Here is an 18,368-nt window from a genome sequence, read left to right as displayed (position 1 = left end):
ATTCCCACCCTATCTTGGCTCTCCTGCCTTCCCTATCCCACCTCCAATACCACCATCGCAACGCAACGCAGCATCTTGCGTTCGGAGCCTCTGGTCGGTCCGCCATCTTTTCTTGTTTTTCCCACAAGACGAGCAAGGCCAGCCTTGCCGTGAGCCTGTAGAGAGAGAGAGGGAACATCATCACCGAGAGGGACACGGGAGATCATTTCATTTCACACGGTACGTTCGACTTGCTATTGATTGACCATTGGACGAACCGAGCGAACGAACTGCATCGGCAGCGACTCTACCTACCTAGACAATCCCCCTCCTGTACGCGAGAGCAAGCTGGACGGGTGTCGAGAAACCCATGCCAAGGCGAGATCGCCCACGGTCATCCGAGCTCACTGTCCAATATCCCACCCCTTGGAATTGCTGTCAGTTTCAGCAGCAGATTGTCCTCTGAAAAGTCGCATGACATATCCGCGTTGGCTGCCCGATGCGCATGCAACCTGCTCTGTCTGCTCTTCTGCAACAAAAGCGTCCATCTCGTCTTATTTTTGCACTTTGCATTGTTTGTGTTTGGTCTCGTTTTTCTACGCGGACAAGTATCTAACAGAGACTACGGGCGTAGAAAACCAAGGGAAACCCGAACGGAGACGACCAATTTAACGCTAAGCCCACTCCAATTGCAGCCCAGGCCAGCGCCAGCACCAACGCCGGCACCAGCGCAGCAGCAGCTTTTGATGCGGGAAGCTTGACCTGAGCGCCCCTTAATATTAATAAAACCGCTACTACTGGCAACACCCCCAAAACATCAACACCACACCTGCGCACCCCGAATTCTCGTAAGGAAGACGGTATACCGGGAGATCGGCAGAACTGGGAATTTCTTTTTTCTTCTTTTCCATTTGTCTCCATTGCAGTCTCTCGCCGGCGACTTGAGCGATTCTCAGTGTGCAGCCTGCCGCCTAACTTCGAGCGTTTGAACCCGGCCACCAGTAAATCGACCTTCCTGCTTGTCCATCAATTGCAGGCTCGGATTCCAAACGCGCTACTTTCGACGCCGGTGCCAGCTCGTCTCATTTCGCTCATTCCAGTTTCTCGACACGCGCGCAACGCCTTACCCACGGACGCATTTCGAGTCCAGAATCCAATTTGGCCACAATTGAAATACACCCGACGACGACTGCCCTCGAGAAAAAGCACAAAACTCGCGCTGCTGTCGGTTCCTGGTCCATCCCGCCAATTCGTTGCTACAGGCTAGGCGTGTCCTCTTCTGAGCTGGAGTCTGATGCAGAGCGTTCCTTGTTGCCGCAGAGGAATAATTGGGGAATCCTTTCGGGCACCCAAACACAACAAGCAAGACGCGACCAGTAATTAGACCTCCGCCTCGCATCACTTCTGCATGATGATATGCTGAACCGGATCACTGGACCATCGCGAATAAGCAAAAACCACCTTCATTGGCCCCAGACCGCACGTTCTTGCATTTCTCGCCAACAACCGGCCTTGGGCGACAGGGAAAAAACACACCAGCCCAATTGACATTGGCCCAATCTAGGACCATTTCCAAACTACTCGTTACCATTCGCTTGTTACCACGCTTCGTCGAAACATCCGCCAGGCCGTTGATTCTGAAACCTGACGCCCATTGCATTTTCGAAAGACTCATCTTGGACGAGCCTGACTGGGTATTTGAGTTTTCATTCCAAACTTCTGGTTTAACGGCCTTTCGTCTAGCCAAAGTCTCACCCGTCTGAGGCGGCGCAATTCGTCTGGTTTACCTATCCAAATCAGCAAGTAAGCCGAAAATCGTCTCTAGGCCTGCTTTCCCTCCTTCTTTTCTCTCCGACCGTTTGCTGTCGAAGTAACCCCCATTCGCGTCAGCAATCGAAATCCAACACGACAGCCTGCCCGCAGGGCAGTAATCCCTGCTCCTAGGACATCCCGCATTTTCGGGACCTAATCCATCCTTCTGCGCGTCCCTCGCGTGGAAGATGTCGTCTGCTGCACTGCAGGCCGCTCCACATCAGCCAACGTCCCTGCCAGCATTGAACTCGCATCCTTCCGGCCCGGAGGGCTATTATGCGAGAGAGAACCTTGCTTCTGCGTCACCTGCATCGTCGAACCATCCTTCTCGAAGGCCGAGCGCAACCAGCACCGGCTACCCAGACCAGACACAGTCCTCGCCAATGACTTCACGTACAGCAATGGCTTCGCCAGTCCCCGTGGCTGCAGTCGAATACCAGCATTCCCCCCCTTCCAACCGTCGACGACACGAACCGCCGACCGCGCCCCCTCGAACCTCCTCCACACAACATAGCTCTCGGAGAGCCGCACGCGCGGAAGAAAGGGCGTCTTCTTCCTCAAGAGTTCCCAACGGCGAACCGAGTAGTAGCCGCCATAGCCAGAACGGATACGATGATTCCAGGACCCGCCGCGCGCAGCAGCAAGAGAGGGGTCGACAAGACTCTGCCACGATTTCGACCGCAATGCCGATCCGAACCAACCCCACATCAACTCGTAGCTCGTCGAAACAACCGTCCCGCGAAGCAAGCGAGGTATTGAACCAAATCGTCGTTTCTCAACCAGAAGTGGATCTGGCTCGGGAACAAGAGCGACAGGATGAAGCCCACGCCCTTGCAGCGGCTGCAGCGGCCGCGCAGGATGACTACGACGATGCTACCCCTCCACCGATCGTCGCCTCCCGAGATGCACCGGAGGAGCCCAGTAGGAGAGGCGGCCGAAGCCGCCATGACCACTCTAAGAGGGAGAAAGCCACAAAGTTTGGCGACTACTACCTAGGAAGCACCATCGGAGAGGGAGAATTTGGTAAAGTCAAATTAGGTTGGAAACAAGATGGCGGCGTACAGGTGCGTATCTACTTCCCCGCCGATCCACCCTTGATCAGTTTCGTTAACATGCATATCTTGCCCTCAGGTCGCTATCAAGCTTATACGCAGGGATAGCGTTGGAAGCAATCCCTCCAGACTCAACAAGATTTACCGCGAGGTATCGATTCTTCGCGGCGTCTCCCATCCCAACATCGTTAGGTTGCACGAAATGTCCGAGACTGAGCGCCACATTGGCATTGTCCTCGAGTATGCCTCTGGTGGCGAGCTATTCGACTACATCCTCAACCATCGCTATTTGAAAGATAACGCCGCTCGGCGACTGTTCGCACAGTTGGTGTCTGGCGTGGGGTACCTGCACAAAAAGGGCATCGTTCACCGAGACTTGAAGCTCGAGAACCTGCTGTTGGACCGCAACCGGAACATCATTATTACTGATTTCGGATTCGCCAACACCTTCGATGCAAATGATGAGCTGACAGAACAGGAAGAGTTGGGACTGGGCGATCGCGATTACGTCAAGAGCACCGGGTTGGACAAGACGAAGCCTAATGGGCTGCGGAGAGGTGACCTGATGCAGACCAGTTGTGGCAGTCCCTGTTATGCCGCGCCGGAGCTTGTTGTCAGCGATTCGCTGTACACGGGTCGCAAGGTAGATGTTTGGAGCTGTGGTGTTATCCTTTACGCCATGCTTGCCGGTTACCTCCCTTTCGACGACGATCCGGCCAACCCGGAAGGTGACAACATTAACTTGCTCTACAAGTACATTGTCAACACTCCTCTTACCTTCCCCGAGTACGTCACACCGCACGCCCGAGATCTCCTGCGCCGCATATTGGTACCCAGCCCGCGGAAAAGAGCGGACCTCTTCGAAGTGGCCAGGCACAGCTGGCTGGCTGAATACGCACACGTGGTCGAGCTCATCACGAGCACCACGACCACCACGAGCGAGATTCAAAACACCACCGTGCCCGACGAAGAAGAGGATTCTGGTTTGGCTCGGAGCGCATCGGTTCGGGAGCCTACCAAAGCGAAGCCTCAGCCGACCGCCGTCGGCGATCTTGCCCGGAAACAAGGTCCTGTTGACCCCGAAGAAGCGCAAGCATACACGAAGACGCACAAGGACAACAAGCGCCGAACTGTGCAGGTCGAATATGTCGCTCCTACTACGCAGACGCAGCGTGGAGGCGAGAGTGCAAGCCCCCGTGGAAAGGGCACCAAAGCCCGGTCCTCTAGCCAAGGCCCGGTCCCGGTCGAGGTGCACACTTCTCCCCAGGACAAGCCGTTGCCCAGAGATCCGCCAGTCGCGAAAGAGGCATACACCGGATCCCCAGGTCAGAACAGGTCCACCCGGCCACCAAGCGCTCACCGGAACCAGAATGCGCCGGTTTCTCGACCTCACCGGGAATCGACACGGTCTGCTTCCGAGACTGCTTATATGACGACAGGCACACCTGGACACCAGGGAGCTCCCAGGCCAGCCACTCGCAGCTCCATGCACTCGACAGGATCAGGATCACGACACGGTCTTGGCTCATCACGAGCCTCGTACGGCCAGCCCATTCCACCTACGGTTGCTGGCACGAATGCCCACGGAAGGATGTCGCAGCCGAAGGGCGGAGCCAATAACTATCCCACTTCCAGTCCGGCGGCCCAGGAAACTCCAGACATGGACTTTGGAAAGCCAAGCGTCTCCGCCCCTGATAAGTTTGCTCGCATTTCAGGCCAGGAGAACGAGGCAGGCCCACAGCGGCAGCATACGCCGCAATCGGCGACCTATGCCCCCGACGCCAAAGGCCACAGGAGATCAAACACCATCGGTGGAATCGGAGACAAGCTGTTTGGGCGCAGCGGTTCCCTATTTGGCGGCCGTAAGAAGCGTGCCGAGCAGCAACAGCCGGTTGACAAGCCCAACAACAGGAAATACCCCCCTGTCAGCATGGGCAACATGGGGCCAGTCGAGAGTGGCCGGCCTTCGATCGATTCTCGCGCCTCGCGCCGTTCCTTCTCGCAGGCTTTGGGACTCGGCAAGAAGCGTAGTGGCAGCATAGCCGGGTCCCAGGTCTCCCTCGAGAAGCCCCTTAACCCCAGACGCTTCTCCTTGATGAAGGCGATGGGTCTCGGCAGAGATGCTCACACGCCATCACCTGATCCGTCTCAGCAACACCAGGACTACCATGGGGATGAATACGGACGCCAAACCGATGCTCGGTTGAGCCCCAACCATCATCAGTACGCCGCCGATGGCTCGTACGATGAGTCCCACCAGCGCGACGCATCCACCCAGCATCCCGAGAGCCCCAGCTACCACCAACGTCACGCCTCGTCTTCGCGCCCGAATGCCGTCCCATCTCATATGCAGCAGGGCGCTGTCCTCAACTCGGGTTCCGAATCGTCTGTCGATCGTCCCCAACGGCGGACGCCGACCTCTGCGCCCTACCAGGGCGGATATGATTCGGAGAGCACGGATCAGCGACGGTCTGCGAGCCGGGGCGGCCGTGGCGTGCTTCAGAAGAACAAGAGATTCGTCGACGCCTACGACGGCGAAGAATACGGAAAGCCACACGATCACGCCGGCAGTAGTGGTGCCGCCAAGAGAGTCATGGACTTCTTCCGGAGACGAGGCAAGGCCCGCGGTGGAGAAGTTTGATTTTCGTGGAGGATGCACCGGCACTGAAGCACTGACGCCCTTTGTCGAACTCGCTCTGCGCGGCACGTCTCCTTTGTTTATCGAATCTGCTGTTTGTTGCATCGTTGCTGCGAATGAAATACCCCTGGAATTCGACGAAGTTGATGACTGGTTTTCCATCGATACATCTATATCCCACACATCGCATTGTAATCTTGAACTGTTTCAGGCAGCGTCTCTCTCCCTCCACCCTTCCACGTCCACAAGCCTAATATACGCTGGTATTCCCCCCTCATACCGGCCCTCACCATATCCTACGCCACTATCGAACAATCGGCTATAATACGGGCGGCTGCGACGAGAATCCGAGACACGGCCGCATTACTTTCATGTCGATTAATGATCAGATGACATGGGAACCTCTCCTACTGCGAACTATTCCTTCTTCTCCTGGTCAATTCTTTTTTCTTCTTCTTGTCTCGAATCCTCTGTTTGTAGGGAAGGGCGTTTGTTGGTTTCTTAGAAGACTCGGGAACTCGAGTCGCGCCATGGTTGTGTTTTTTTGCTGGGCAGGGAACGGGGGAGATCGTTCACACGTACGGGGAGTAGAAGAGGGAAAACTGGAAACGGGTGTGTCTGTTTTGTGTGTGTATGTGTGTGTGTGTGTGGTAAACCTGGGATGTTTTACTCCCGCATCAATCACACACCCACCATTGGCGGCTCGGCGGCGATGGAGCAAAAGCTCTCGGCCCAAGAAGCTGCTTATCTTGCCGTTCTCACTAAGACACCAGATTTAATTTGTTAGCATCTAAATCATATCAAACCTCTTTCTACCTGTTGTGTCTGTTGTTCGTGAACTGTCTTGCTTGTAGGTTTTCTTGCTGGCCCCTCCTGTGCTCTGTCGCCAAGTGAGTGGGAGTTCTCTGGGGAATGAATGGCTTCTATGAAGCGGTTTATCTGACCGTTCACTTCAAAATCATGGGACCCTTCCATTGTAACAGCCGGTGCTCTTGTTGCGTAAGTTTCGGTTGAGTGGTAAGCAATACCCTGAGCCAATCCCTTCCAATTGTTGTAGTTTCTCCCTCTTTTGGCGATGTCTCGAAAGATACCATACACGGAAACACCAAAGATTGATCGGTGGCTTCTTCTACGGCTTCGCAAGTATATGCGTCGCCGCGTTCCGTTACAGAATGCAAGATCGGTTCATCGTTTGATGCGAGCAAGGCTTCTATAGATGTGCCCTGAGAGCCCTTTCGTGGCGCGTGCCATCTTTCTGGCTCAGCGGCAATCCTTGTTTCTAATCTAGTGGGAGCAGCGCTTTCGCCATCAAGGGGATGAAGCATAGTCGGTACTCAGCACTTAGCCTGAGGAGTTTTTCAAGAGTATAGCATCCCTAAAGAAGGTCATATCCTGTTGTTCGATGCCGCGGCTGTGGGTGTTGGTTATCTGAACCACCCCCCGATGATACATAAACGAGTATACAGACAATTGTTCGGTGGGCTTGGGGCAATGCATCCATGCAGCAACTGCGGCCACATGGCCAGAATCACGATGGCACTACGACTCCTTTCTTCAAAGATCCAAGTTGATTAATCCACAACTAAGCAAGTACTCAATCTGAGCACGTCCTACCAATTGCTCAATGTCCACGTCCACCCGTTCTCCTTAGGCGGTATTCATAACTCGCTGTTCAGCAAGGACCACGCCCCGTTCTCGCGGACGGTGCTCGCGAGCCGCGGCGCCCTCCCCCCACTGTTGACCAGGCCCACCGTGACCTTGGGGATGCCGTACGGGACCCCCGGCTGCGAGGTGGCGAGGTTGTCGTACCAGTAGCAGTAGATGTTGCTGTTGGGCGTCGAGCACCGCGAGTTGGGGTCCATGTTCCAGTCGTAGGTGCCCTGGCCGTCAAAGTACAGTCTGTCGTCCACACAAGGAATGGTAAGCACACGTTCATGATCCGAGGCGCGATCGGGGCAGGGGGGTAAAGGGGGTGGAATGAAGATGGAGAGGAGGCTTACGGCTGGGCGGCGTTCTTGTCCTTGCACTCCCACACCTTGTCCAGGGTAAGCATCCGCTTGGGCGCATCGAAGCTGTAGCTGCAGCCCAACTGGTTTCTATTGGAAGCACAGTCGTACCTGCCACCAGACTACGTCAGCAAATGCCCTACAATATTGATCGTCTGCTTTTGGGGGAGGATCAAACTTACACCGCACCAACCCCCGCCCCCGAGACCGGCGCCTTCTCGTAAAAGAAGTGGTCGGCGAACCCGGGCCCCGTCAGGCCGCAGGTGAAGCGGGCGAGCTCCGCGGCGGCCGGGTCCTCGAACGGCGTCGTCTCGAAGAACATGCCGCGCATGTAGAAGGTCGGGCTCACGACGCTGTCGAAGGTGCAGCCGCCCTGCGCGGGGTAGGCCGTGTCCAGCGCGAAGGCCGGCAGCGTCTGCTTGGCCGTCTGGGTCCCCTCCACGGTGTGGGCGTCGGCCGGGTCCGTGCAGATGGTGACGACGTCGTCGGCGGCGCCGGTGATGCCTGTGTGGGACTCGCAGGCCAGGGTGATAGGCGCGCTGCCCGAGGCTACGATGGCGGTCCTGTCGTTCAGGTGTTTGGTTAGTAGGAGCGATCTACCTTGGCAACGTGGAGAACTTACGGTTCGATGTTGGTCGCCGGGCTCTCCAGGCAATACCATAGCTCTTCGATCTTCAGGGTGAAATCGGGGGCGGTGCCAGACCACGACACGTCCAGCGCGATTTCGTTGAACTCTCCACCCGTGCATCGCAGCGGGCTGGGTATGTCGAAGTCGTTGTATTTAGGCGTGTAGGAACACCCCACTTCGTACTGGATGGCGTTATTGGTGACATTGAGACTGAGGTACTGGCCCTTGGATGTGAAACTGCCGGTCTTGCTATCCAAGCAAACACGGTCCTCGAGGTACCACTGTTTGCACTGGCCCTTTGCGTAGTTTTGGTAGGAAACTGTGAATACGATTTCGTGTTAGCGGTCAGAAGTCGTGGGTACGCCTTGTAGGCTTGCCGGGCCACGCAGTGCTTACCTCCGGTGACGGTCCACTGGTCCTTGCCGACATTGGCACATGTAGACGCCTTGTATCCGGGCGGCGGCGTTGGTTGCGCCGGTGTGAGCGGTACGGGCAGCTTCAGCGATCCTGTAACCAGATACGGGATAGGCGAGACACAATCGTTTCCGGCACACTGGGTAATGGTGGCGTTACCACTGGCCTGGAAGAACACCCTAGTGACACCATAATTAGCTTCAGGCTTCACAATTCAGGATGATGGGGGCATGGCGTCCTTACTTGTCACTGGTATCGCCGCACACCCACGTCTCGGTCAAGCCGACGACAGGGTTGCCATCGTCGCCCACGGAGACGGTCTCGCGGAGGGCCTCGGCCCCGATGCCGCTGCCCTGGCAGACCCCCGCGGACGTGCACTCGACGTCGGCCGCGTAGGGCGTCTTCTCCGAGGCGCGGTTGTGGACCTTGAAGGTGGTCGTGCCGCCTACGACCCGGTAGTCCGAGACGACCCAGCTGGGGATGGTCAGCGACTTGTCCGTGCAGCGGCCCGCGTCGGGCCAGCTGGGGACGGCGGGTATGTCGAGGGCGAGGGCGCCGGCGGCCAGGGCGGTTGTGAGGATGGGGATCCGGGCTCGGGTCATGTTGTGTTTGAAGAGGAGACGAGGGCGACAGTCTTGGTCACGATAGCTGAGTCGGGGAGCTGGAAGGAAGTCCTGCTTGGGGCTGGAGTCTCTCCCATCCAGGACAGAATGGTGACGATCATGGTGCAGCTATTTGTAGCCCTCGAAGCCTACCAAGTCGGTTAGTCGGTCTGGTGGGGGAGGAGGCGGGTTGCTGGTGGTTCCCGACAGTTCGGAGAATTTGTTGACATCGACTGACAGCGCCGCCCTGGCACGGCAATGTCACCCACCGGCACTGGTGGTTTGCGCCCACCGGTGATGAGGTTTCTGGTTGGAAGTCGATTTCCAATCGCTGACAGATAGTCTTGCATGAGTCGCCGGTGGCAGCTGTAATGGGGAGGTCGCAATATTCTCTGCAGGCAAATGGATTGGGCCATGCGGAGGAATTCGATCTTGCAGTAGGGAGGGTCGCATCGGAAACCAGCCAATCGAGTCCCTTCCCCCCACCCGTCTCCCAACAGCAACAGTTACCTCTTTGGGTTCCCGGTATATAGTACACCGCAATATTGGCTCAGCACCACTTCGTAGTCGAGATTTCTCCCACGAACGAGACCAGCGTCACTCGGGTCTTCATTGCGACACCACCGAGCCTGCTATGCCATCATGGCGGAAGGGGCCATGTCCGTCATGGCTCCGTTGGCACGTGGCGACGACAGCTTTGTTCGCATTGTCCAGCAACGATTGTGGGGAAGAGAGGGAAGTACATGGATGACAACCGTCTGGGTTGCACTCGGCGCAATACTCTCGTCGCTTGGACAAGCTGCACAAGGGAAGCGAGGGGGGCGGGGAAGTAGCAGCAGCAGCGTGATGTCGCTTGATCATATGACCGGCAAGGATTCCCAATCGTGCTCGAAAAGGAGAGCTCGACTGCCATCTTAGGCAAATGAGAAAAAGGATGCTCGGCTCTGACGTGCATGGGTTCGGCGGCGGGCGGGGTGCAGGCAGGGTGTGACCAGGAAGTGATATAACCGCGCGCTGCTGACTTAGCCGTCAGACTGCCTTGCATATCGCATGGCCACATCCGTTGACTAATCAACCACTTGGCAATACTCGACTCTCTTTTTTTGCTGAAGATAGGTGACCTGGCTGAAATCGGACAAATACGCTGCTGTTCGTTACAACTTCACCTGTGCTATCTTATCATTATTTCTGGTGGTTTTTGAGAGGCGAACTCTTGGAAAGACGGTCAGATCTCCCGTATAACTGTTCGGTATACAGGATACTCATAAGGACATGTCAAAGAGCGAGGCACGTGGCGGCACACTATCCCCAGTCCACACGTGCGCATATATATATATATGAGCTGTACACCATCCCCTTCAATACCAAAGGTTAGACAGGCACTTTATCCATCAATATACACGTGGCTCACGCATATAGCTCTACTCCCGTCCTATTTATAGAGTACCCTGACGCAGCTATCACGTCCCCGGAAACTGGGAGGAGTTGAAAAATCTGCACGAAAATAGAATAGCTGACGTAGCAGAAGGGCAGCGGTATATCAAAAAGCACTTCCAATATCATGGATACCTGGGCTAGAACGTGGGTAAGCTCGGTTTATCCCAATGTTGGTAAGTGCCGAGCCAACTTTGACTAAGTGCCTACTTTCCGCATGGAATTAAACAGCACTGCCGTGTTGCCGTGGAAATTCCCTGCTTTGAACGAATCGACCTTGGGAGCGCGCCCATAGGCCTGCCCGTCGCGGGTAGGCCTGAGTCTCACCTGATGCGCTGGTCCCAACAGCAATTGGATCTCCTCCTCTTCCTCGTTGTCGTCACAGTCCGCGCCACCACGATTTGCCGCTTCACCTGAGTTATCACCAGCGGGGAGCTGAGGCGGCAGGGCTACGGTCTGCTCTCGGAGAAATCGGCTGTAGAAGGCGCCCGGGTTGGTTTGGCGAAGCGGCAGGGTGCACAGTCAGTCATACCGCTCCGGGATCACGTGGTGCATGTTGCCGCGGTTGACCGCGAACCCGACGCGCGCTATGCCGTCGTCCACCATGATGGTCGCCACGGTGCTCGCGAGGGTGTTGGTACAGCGAGAGGCGAAGCTGCCATCGATGCCGCCCCCTTCCCTATATGGCCCTGTAGAAACATCCGTGCCACCTTACCTTTCTACTTAGACAAATACGCGATGGGGCTACATATTCCAACGGCGCTAGCTACAGCCACCGGGAGGGACTAAGAACCATGGCAAATTCACTTGCAGTTACGAGGAGCCATACCCCACGAGGCATTCTTCGTATATCGCATCCTAAGCCAGCCTGTGGAGAGTCCAGGGGAGGATCTAGGGGCATGAATGTCATAAGTTCTATTGAAGGTGATTTGTGTACCTGCTTAGTAGAAGGTTAAAAAGATTTTTCTTCTTTTAAATCTATTTATATAGCATATAGCTAATATCTCCGAAACTATTAATACAACATTTACAACCAAATATGACTCCCGTGGATCGACAAAAGCTTAATAACGGCCAACATACCCGTATCTGCGAAAACCCTTTCCTGTTCCTTTCTCCGGTCGCTGCTGGCGACCCCGTGGTTTGCGTACAAAAGGCTGCTGCCCTCGGCTTCTCTTTCGATTCGATACCAGCCGAAGCATAACTTCTCAAACAAAAAGACTCACAGAAAACGAAATACCCTCAAACATACTTGTCTACTCGAAACTAAGTCATCATCATCAATCAATACACAATGCACGCCATCACCACCACCCCATTCCTAGCCGCCGTCTTCGGCCTCGCCTCCAAGGCCTGGGCCGCCCCCATCCCTGCCGACGCCAACGCCAACGCGACCGCGACCGCGACCAATGCCACCGAGGTGGTCGTCGCCGCCGCCCCCATCCCCATCGAGAAGCGCTGGGTCGGCGGCTGGTGCGGCGTCCACGTCCAAGTCATCATCAACGAGCGCGGGGACCGGCAGTCCGCCGCCGTCACCCTCTTCGACGGCGCGCAGACCTGGATCCGCAAGGAAGACATCCCGGCCGTCCCCAAGGCCCACACGGGCAACCGGCCCTTTCACGGCGAGGCGCCGGGTCTGAAGAGCCCCATGCAGGTCAGCGTAGCTATCGACGGCAACCTGGTTGACTTTACGTACGAGGGCGACCACTGGAGCTCCGGTGTTGCGGGTTCCAGTAATGACCGCTGCACCGTTGGTCAATGGGACAGTCACGGCGCGCGGTTCATTCCGGATACGGTCGACCTGGACTGTGGTTTTCCTTGCTAAGCTAACAAGCTATGATGGCCTCCCAATTAAGCCGCCGTAATAGGGCGGTATAGTTGGCCTCGGATATTATCGGGTCTAGGATGGTGCAAAGTTTGATACAATTCGGTATCAGCTAGGAAGGCGCATGCAAGGCAAAATGGGGCTTGTCGATTCGTACCAACCTGAGCTAGCCTAGAGATAGGTAGCCCTCTGGCCTCTCCTTGGGTAGTTTCCCTTTGGGTGCCCTTTGAATTAATAATACTATTGTACTACTATCAACTGTAAGGCAGTCGGCACCGCCTATCAGCAGGAGTGACGCTTTCAAGGGAGAGCACGTCTTGAATGCAGCGTGCCTACCTCCGTTAAATAATTAAAGGGTTTCATGTGCTTTTGGGATTCACGCATTAATGACCTTGACCCACGAATGTTCGTTTTTTTTGTAAGAAAGATCAACTCACGTGACTGCCAATATGAAGGCTGGTAAGCACCAATAGAGATTCCATGCCACCCCCCTTCAGACGGGCCTACTAGTTGTTGCGTTCCGAGATGGTCATCTCAATCTCTAGGCAGCTCTAACATTGGCTTCGTGGACCCGACTAGCTAGCATTGTGGCCAGAGCCTCAATCTACCACAGCATTACGTGAGCTCTACCATTGCTCTATTGTGCCCCTACTTTGACAACGACTGCGGTCTAATAAGGAGGATTGCAATTCATGTGTAGATGTTGCCAGCAGCGATTCCCTCGCTTGAGTTTATCTTACCCCACACTGTAGATAAGATGGTTGATTCCGAAAGCGGTAGCACTACCGTTGTTGCGGACGAGCGCGGGGAAACCTTGGTGAGCTATCGTTCGAGCCCAGTGGGCCATTTTAGTCACGAGCAGCGAGACTAACAATTGTTCACGCCTTAGCTCTGCGCATCATGCCAGCAGTTGGATCTCAGTGTACACAAGTTCATCATCAACAGGTCAAGATTTACGCAAAGTCACTCGTCTGGTAACTCTGCTCATGGTCGAAGTATGAGCCTCAACTCTGGCGACGGCAAGAGAGTTTTCGGGCGATTAGATCAGGTTAAAGAGCGTTGTGGCACCTGTCGATTTTGTGATCTTGCCTACCGAGCTGTTCAGCGCTACAGCGGTATCAGGGTTGGCGCAAACACGAACTTGTTCTTGACATGGGAGGTAGATGGGCGCCAGATAACTAAAGGAGAACGCGCCATCAACTGTACCAGAAGAATACGACTCTCCTGGAGGGAAACGAGTGGCAAGGAGGAGAGTGTTTACCTGGTACTCGTCGCCCCAAAGGGCTCAAGAAGGATCAACTCGGACGCTTATGCTTCCAATGCCAAAGAGTCACACTTCCTTGCTCGTGGGCTCGTGGACAACAAAGAGAAGCAAGCTCTTATGAAAAGCTGGATAGATCTCTGCGTCAACAACCATGGATCCAAGTGCAAGAATACGCACGGCACGAACCGCGATTTCCGAAGGCTGATCAAGAGTACGTATTTCGGCGTTGTTGACGTTATTGACATGCAATTGAAAGCCTTGCCCATTATAAATGGGAAACCCGAGCGCTATGTGGCCATCAGTTACGTCTGGGGGAAGAACCCCCTGAATGACAAACCGTACGTGACAACTAGAGCCAACGTCATGGTCCGCATTCAGCATGGAGGCCTCGAAAGCGCGTGGGAGCGGCTACCGCGGACGATTCAAGAATCCATCCTTCTGGTAGCCCGGCTTGGCGAGCGTTATGTCTGGATTGACTCACTGTGCATTGTCCAAGACAGCACCAGCTCCTGGGAGCTTAATGCCAAGGCGATGCATTTGGTATACGGAAATGCGCACTTCACCATCTGTGCGGCTGACGGCGATGTCGATGTGGGGCTGCGAGCCGTCAGCCCTACCCTGAGGGCTGCTTCACCAACTGAACATCTCAAACGTGCATCCAACACGAGCTCTTCTCCTCCTCCAGTCATGGGTGGCCATATGGCATTTCAACGGCATAGAGCTCCTTCCCCGGTCCCTAATTCGAAGATCCATCTCCCTTCGCGCCAGGGGATGACAACGGAAGAGATCCGAGGAGCAATCAGAGCTGCGGATGCTGCGGACGTACCACCCTTGACGGCAGAATGTCTCCCAGGCGTTCGACTCCTGGTATCCAAACCACCAGAAACTGTTGTCGAGGATTCCATCTGGAACAAACGAGGCTGGACATTTCAAGAGCGGCTTCTCTCGCGTCGCTGCCTCATCTTTGCCGAGGGCCAAGTCTACTTCCAATGCCGTTCGACCGTTATCTCGCAACATATATTTACCGACGGGGGCATCAACGGCTGGTCCCTCGACTGGACAAACTCGCCCCTCCGCACCTTGGGCGAGCTACAGCACCGGGCCTTTTGGTTCTATATGAAATGCGTCCCATTGTACACCGATCGAAACCTGACGCAACCCAAGGATATCCTGACAGCGTTCCAAGGGACTGCGTGGCTTCTCCAGCAGCAGCTTAACGCACCATTGTTCTATGGCTTGCCATCCTCACACTTTGATCTTGCTCTACTCTGGATGCCGACGACGCAGCTGAGCCGGAGGAGGGGAAAGCCGGCACACAAGCGCAGTGTAGCTTCATGTACCCAGGACGAGATGGGCAATTGCAAATGCAATGCCCAAGATGATGGCTATGGCGGTAAGGAGTTTCCCAGCTGGGCTTGGAGCGGCTGGATTGGTGGCAAAGCTGAGTACACTCCAAGCATAATGGAGGGGTGTGTGTCCAATGTCCAGGAGTGGCTGAGAGACCACACTTGGATCCGCTGGTACGTGAGAGATTACGAAGGGAATCTGCGTCCTCTATGGGATAAACACGTCCTCTCGGAGGACCAAAGCACAGAGTCGCGTTGGAGGGGTTACGCAGGGGAAGAAACGCCATGCCCAGGAAAATCCCGTCGATTACCATGAAATACCACTATCTCCAAGGTATTATCCCGCACGACCCTCTGGGCATCCGCCACCGTCTCCGCCAAGGGTTAGGTATTCCTATCCGCCCCCGCCGATGCCGTACCCCGAGACAGGCGAGTACAATGGAAATACCCGGAGAGGCCTGGCAGATCGATTCGTCTACCCTGATCCAAAGTACCACGGGCATGTTAGCCGTCGGAATAAAAGGGGGAGTTGGTCACGGCAAACAAACAAAGCTTATCTTCAACGCTTGCCTCAAGGATACTATGAGGGAGAAGACGAGGAGGAAAAAGAGCCTCAAAATTCGCGCCGAAGCCAAAGCTACAAAAGCTACAAAAGCTACAAATCACCTGCTTATCCTACGGATACAAAGCATCAGAAGTCAAGAAAACACACAGATTGGGATCTTGGAAGTATGGGCTCTGGCGATGATGCCGAAGAAATGATGAACGAAGATGTCTCTTCGTCATCGTCATATACTGATGAGAACTTTGATCGAGGGAACATCTACGAGGAGGTTTCTGACAGCGCATCAGAGGGTGAGAGAAAGAGTAAGGAACGCAAAGAAGACAATTTCGGCCGCCCCATACGACCCAGCGTGGAGAAGCTAGAAAGCACTAAATTCACAGGCATACTACCGGACAACCCATTCAGCATTATACGAGGTCCGTTTTCTGCACCCGATGAGGGTACAATCTACGCTATGCCTATCCTCCAGTTCTGGACATGGCAGATCGACCTGCTCATAGTAGCTAGTCGCGACGATAGCGAGATTCCACCAGATACTGCAGCGCCGGGCGAGCTGCGCCAGTACAGCATCGTTGACAAGGGTGGTGACTGGTGCGGATCCATCGTCCTGCCAAGGAAACAAATGGGCGGCCGCGACGTTGCGACGGCCAATCTGATTGCCCTTTCGGACGCCAAGAAACTAACGGAGTACGAGTGTCCAGTGTGGAACTATTACATTCCCAAGGAGAGGGAAGAGAGCGAATGGGATCTCTACTATGTCATGATGTTGGAAAGGAACCATGAGCGGGCGCTTTGGGAGCGTGTGGCTATAGGTAAAGTCTTCCAAGCGGCGTTTCGCGATGCCACCTGGGATGAGATAAAGCTTGGTTAGGCTTGATTCACCATGTCAAAGTTAGATGAGATGGAACGAGTAGATTCACATCAAGGACCCTACTTGTTCGTCGAATAACGACATGAAACGGTGACGCATGCCACTCTTATGACACACATCGCAAAAGCACTTGGTTGGAAAACAAAGCTGATGTGCAGACGCCAATACGCAACATTGGCTGATAGCGTTCTCTTCAATTCACAGTAGGAGAGAAGAGTCCTCCGACAATTGCGACGCGGCTATGAGGTGGTTAGAGGAAATGATGGGTAGGCGAAAGAGAGAAGGTATCCCGGATGAATGACGGTGGCCTTTGGACCGAAATGAGCTATGAAACTTGTATATCTTTCACATCTCTCTACCGAATTTCTTTGGATTGGGAGGAAGAGTCGTTTATTTCAAGCGAGTTCTCGTATAGTCCTTGGTAATTATGAAATAATACATTCTGATCCAATCATCTATCCATCAGAAACAAGTGACAGACGACGAATGACCCCGAATCGATAAACCCTGACCGGGCATTATAAGTTCATCACCTATGCCCTCAATTGACCCTGCCATCAATTGACCCTAGCCTGGTTCAAGTTGGAAATGACCCGAGTGCCGTCCTGATAGCGATCATTCCCGACCCTGGCGCGGCACAGGTTCTTGCCCCGCTCCTGGACGCTGTTGGTGCAGCCCAGATTAGACTGGGGGACGCAGCTGAGGGTGCCCCCGCCTGGAAAAGAGTCGCCCGCCCACACGTTAGCCACCAGAAGAGGGCGCGACAATGGGTGACCCAAACAAAAAGGGATAGCCACAGAGGGTTTCGTGGACTTGCTTACAGTTGTTCCCGCCGGGCACGCAGCGGCCCTGCTGCCCGTTGGCGGCCTTGCAGGCGTCCTCGTTCAGCGACGTGTTGGCCACGCAGCACTGGCCCGAGGGCGTGGGCCGGTTGCCGTTCGCTCCGTTGGCGCGGTCCGCGAGGGCGGCGGGACGGGCGGCTTCGATGTCGGCGGCGGGGGCGACGGCAGCGGCATAGCCCAGGCCGGCGAGGCCGAGGACGAGGGTTGCCAGAGGGAGCTGCATGGTTTGCTGGAAGGAGGGGGGATGGAGGATCGCGGTCCCGTTAGACTAGGAGTGGCGGAGATCAGGAACTTTTTGCACGACTTCGCGTCCGGTGCTTGAGAGATCGAATCGAAGGTAGAAGACTTGCTCGATAAGAGTAGTTTCAATCGCACTGAAACTGGGTGGAAGCAGCGCTTTATCCCCAAAGCGCGAGCCGGAAGAGATGTCGAGGTAGAAACGTTGACGACGTCGACATCGGGACCCTTCGGCGATCACTAGGACGTTTCCCGATCCAACAGAAGCGGAATACGTACCGATCATGCCTCACCACCTGACACCAAGGCACAGACGGGCTCGTCGACAGATGAGGGCCTAGAACATATCATAGCAACTTTTGCCTGGTTTGACACTTGACAGGGCCCCAAGCTAGTAGATCCGACCAAATCACCACACTCAGATGGCCGGTCCAGACCCTAACCCGGACCCTAGCCCCATCCCGACCGCGAGCAAACGCGCAAGCTGATTGGGTTTCAAGAAAGCCTGGGGTCGAGATAAGCTTTGTGGCAGAGGCTCGCTGAACGGTGGCCTGGAGTCGGGGCCCCGGGCTGAGGGCGATCACGTGTGGAAAGATCGAACGAAACAAGAGACCCGGGGTCTAGATCTGCGCTACGTACTTTCTAGAGGGACCTGTCGAGGGGACAGGCCCCAGGGGTGAAGCGGCTGCCGCGGTGGCGCATCATGATCGTCTGGACTTTCGAAACGTCCGACTTTGGGCACCACAAGGTATGACTGGCATAAAAGTATGGTTCCTGGTAAGACCAAAACGAGACTAAGAAGCAAGGCGAATGAATACTTGGGTGCTAGACATGTAACCTACCATTCCAGTTC

The 18,368-nt window shown here is 55.1% G+C and overlaps 7 protein-coding genes across 7 annotated transcripts; 3 read left to right on the top strand and 4 right to left on the bottom strand.

Moving 5' to 3' along the window:
* Positions 1 to 1,979: 1,979 nt before the first annotated feature.
* PG985_000201 (kinase-like protein) lies at positions 1,980 to 5,484 on the top strand (the record flags this gene model as incomplete). Its single annotated transcript, XM_066819970.1, has 2 exons — positions 1,980 to 2,855; positions 2,923 to 5,484. The coding sequence occupies 2 exons, from the start codon at positions 1,980 to 1,982 to the stop codon at positions 5,482 to 5,484; spliced, it is 3,438 nt and encodes a 1,145-aa protein (XP_066690849.1).
* Positions 5,485 to 7,139: 1,655 nt separating this feature from the next.
* PG985_000200 (uncharacterized protein) lies at positions 7,140 to 7,343 on the bottom strand (the record flags this gene model as incomplete). The annotated part of the gene is made up of 1 exon (XM_066819969.1): positions 7,140 to 7,343. The coding sequence occupies one exon, from the start codon at positions 7,341 to 7,343 to the stop codon at positions 7,140 to 7,142; it is 204 nt and encodes a 67-aa protein (XP_066690848.1).
* A 134-nt stretch (positions 7,344 to 7,477) lies between these two features.
* Positions 7,478 to 9,131, bottom strand: PG985_000199 (uncharacterized protein; the record flags this gene model as incomplete). The annotated part of the gene is made up of 5 exons (XM_066819968.1): positions 7,478 to 7,598; positions 7,670 to 8,050; positions 8,110 to 8,434; positions 8,512 to 8,708; positions 8,773 to 9,131. The coding sequence occupies 5 exons, from the start codon at positions 9,129 to 9,131 to the stop codon at positions 7,478 to 7,480; spliced, it is 1,383 nt and encodes a 460-aa protein (XP_066690847.1).
* A 1,632-nt stretch (positions 9,132 to 10,763) lies between these two features.
* On the bottom strand, positions 10,764 to 11,171 carry PG985_000198 (uncharacterized protein; the record flags this gene model as incomplete). Its single annotated transcript, XM_066819967.1, has 2 exons — positions 10,764 to 11,040; positions 11,098 to 11,171. 2 exons carry the CDS (start codon positions 11,169 to 11,171, stop codon positions 10,764 to 10,766), a joined length of 351 nt encoding a protein of 116 aa, XP_066690846.1.
* On the top strand, positions 11,170 to 12,390 carry PG985_000197 (uncharacterized protein; the record flags this gene model as incomplete). The annotated part of the gene is made up of 2 exons (XM_066819966.1): positions 11,170 to 11,202; positions 11,917 to 12,390. The coding sequence occupies 2 exons, from the start codon at positions 11,170 to 11,172 to the stop codon at positions 12,388 to 12,390; spliced, it is 507 nt and encodes a 168-aa protein (XP_066690845.1).
* A 449-nt stretch (positions 12,391 to 12,839) lies between these two features.
* PG985_000196 (uncharacterized protein) lies at positions 12,840 to 16,436 on the top strand (the record flags this gene model as incomplete). Its single annotated transcript, XM_066819965.1, has 4 exons — positions 12,840 to 12,849; positions 13,143 to 13,207; positions 13,280 to 15,174; positions 15,335 to 16,436. 4 exons carry the CDS (start codon positions 12,840 to 12,842, stop codon positions 16,434 to 16,436), a joined length of 3,072 nt encoding a protein of 1,023 aa, XP_066690844.1.
* A 557-nt stretch (positions 16,437 to 16,993) lies between these two features.
* PG985_000195 (uncharacterized protein) lies at positions 16,994 to 17,501 on the bottom strand (the record flags this gene model as incomplete). The annotated part of the gene is made up of 2 exons (XM_066819964.1): positions 16,994 to 17,151; positions 17,258 to 17,501. 2 exons carry the CDS (start codon positions 17,499 to 17,501, stop codon positions 16,994 to 16,996), a joined length of 402 nt encoding a protein of 133 aa, XP_066690843.1.
* Positions 17,502 to 18,368: the final 867 nt, after the last annotated feature.

The sequence above is a fragment of the Apiospora marii genome (genome assembly GCF_038362585.1).
Source record: "Apiospora marii strain CBS 49790 chromosome Unknown utg000001l_segment0_segment0, whole genome shotgun sequence".
Lineage (NCBI taxonomy): Eukaryota > Fungi > Ascomycota > Sordariomycetes > Amphisphaeriales > Apiosporaceae > Apiospora > Apiospora marii.
This window is presented reverse-complemented; position numbering and strand designations above follow the sequence as displayed.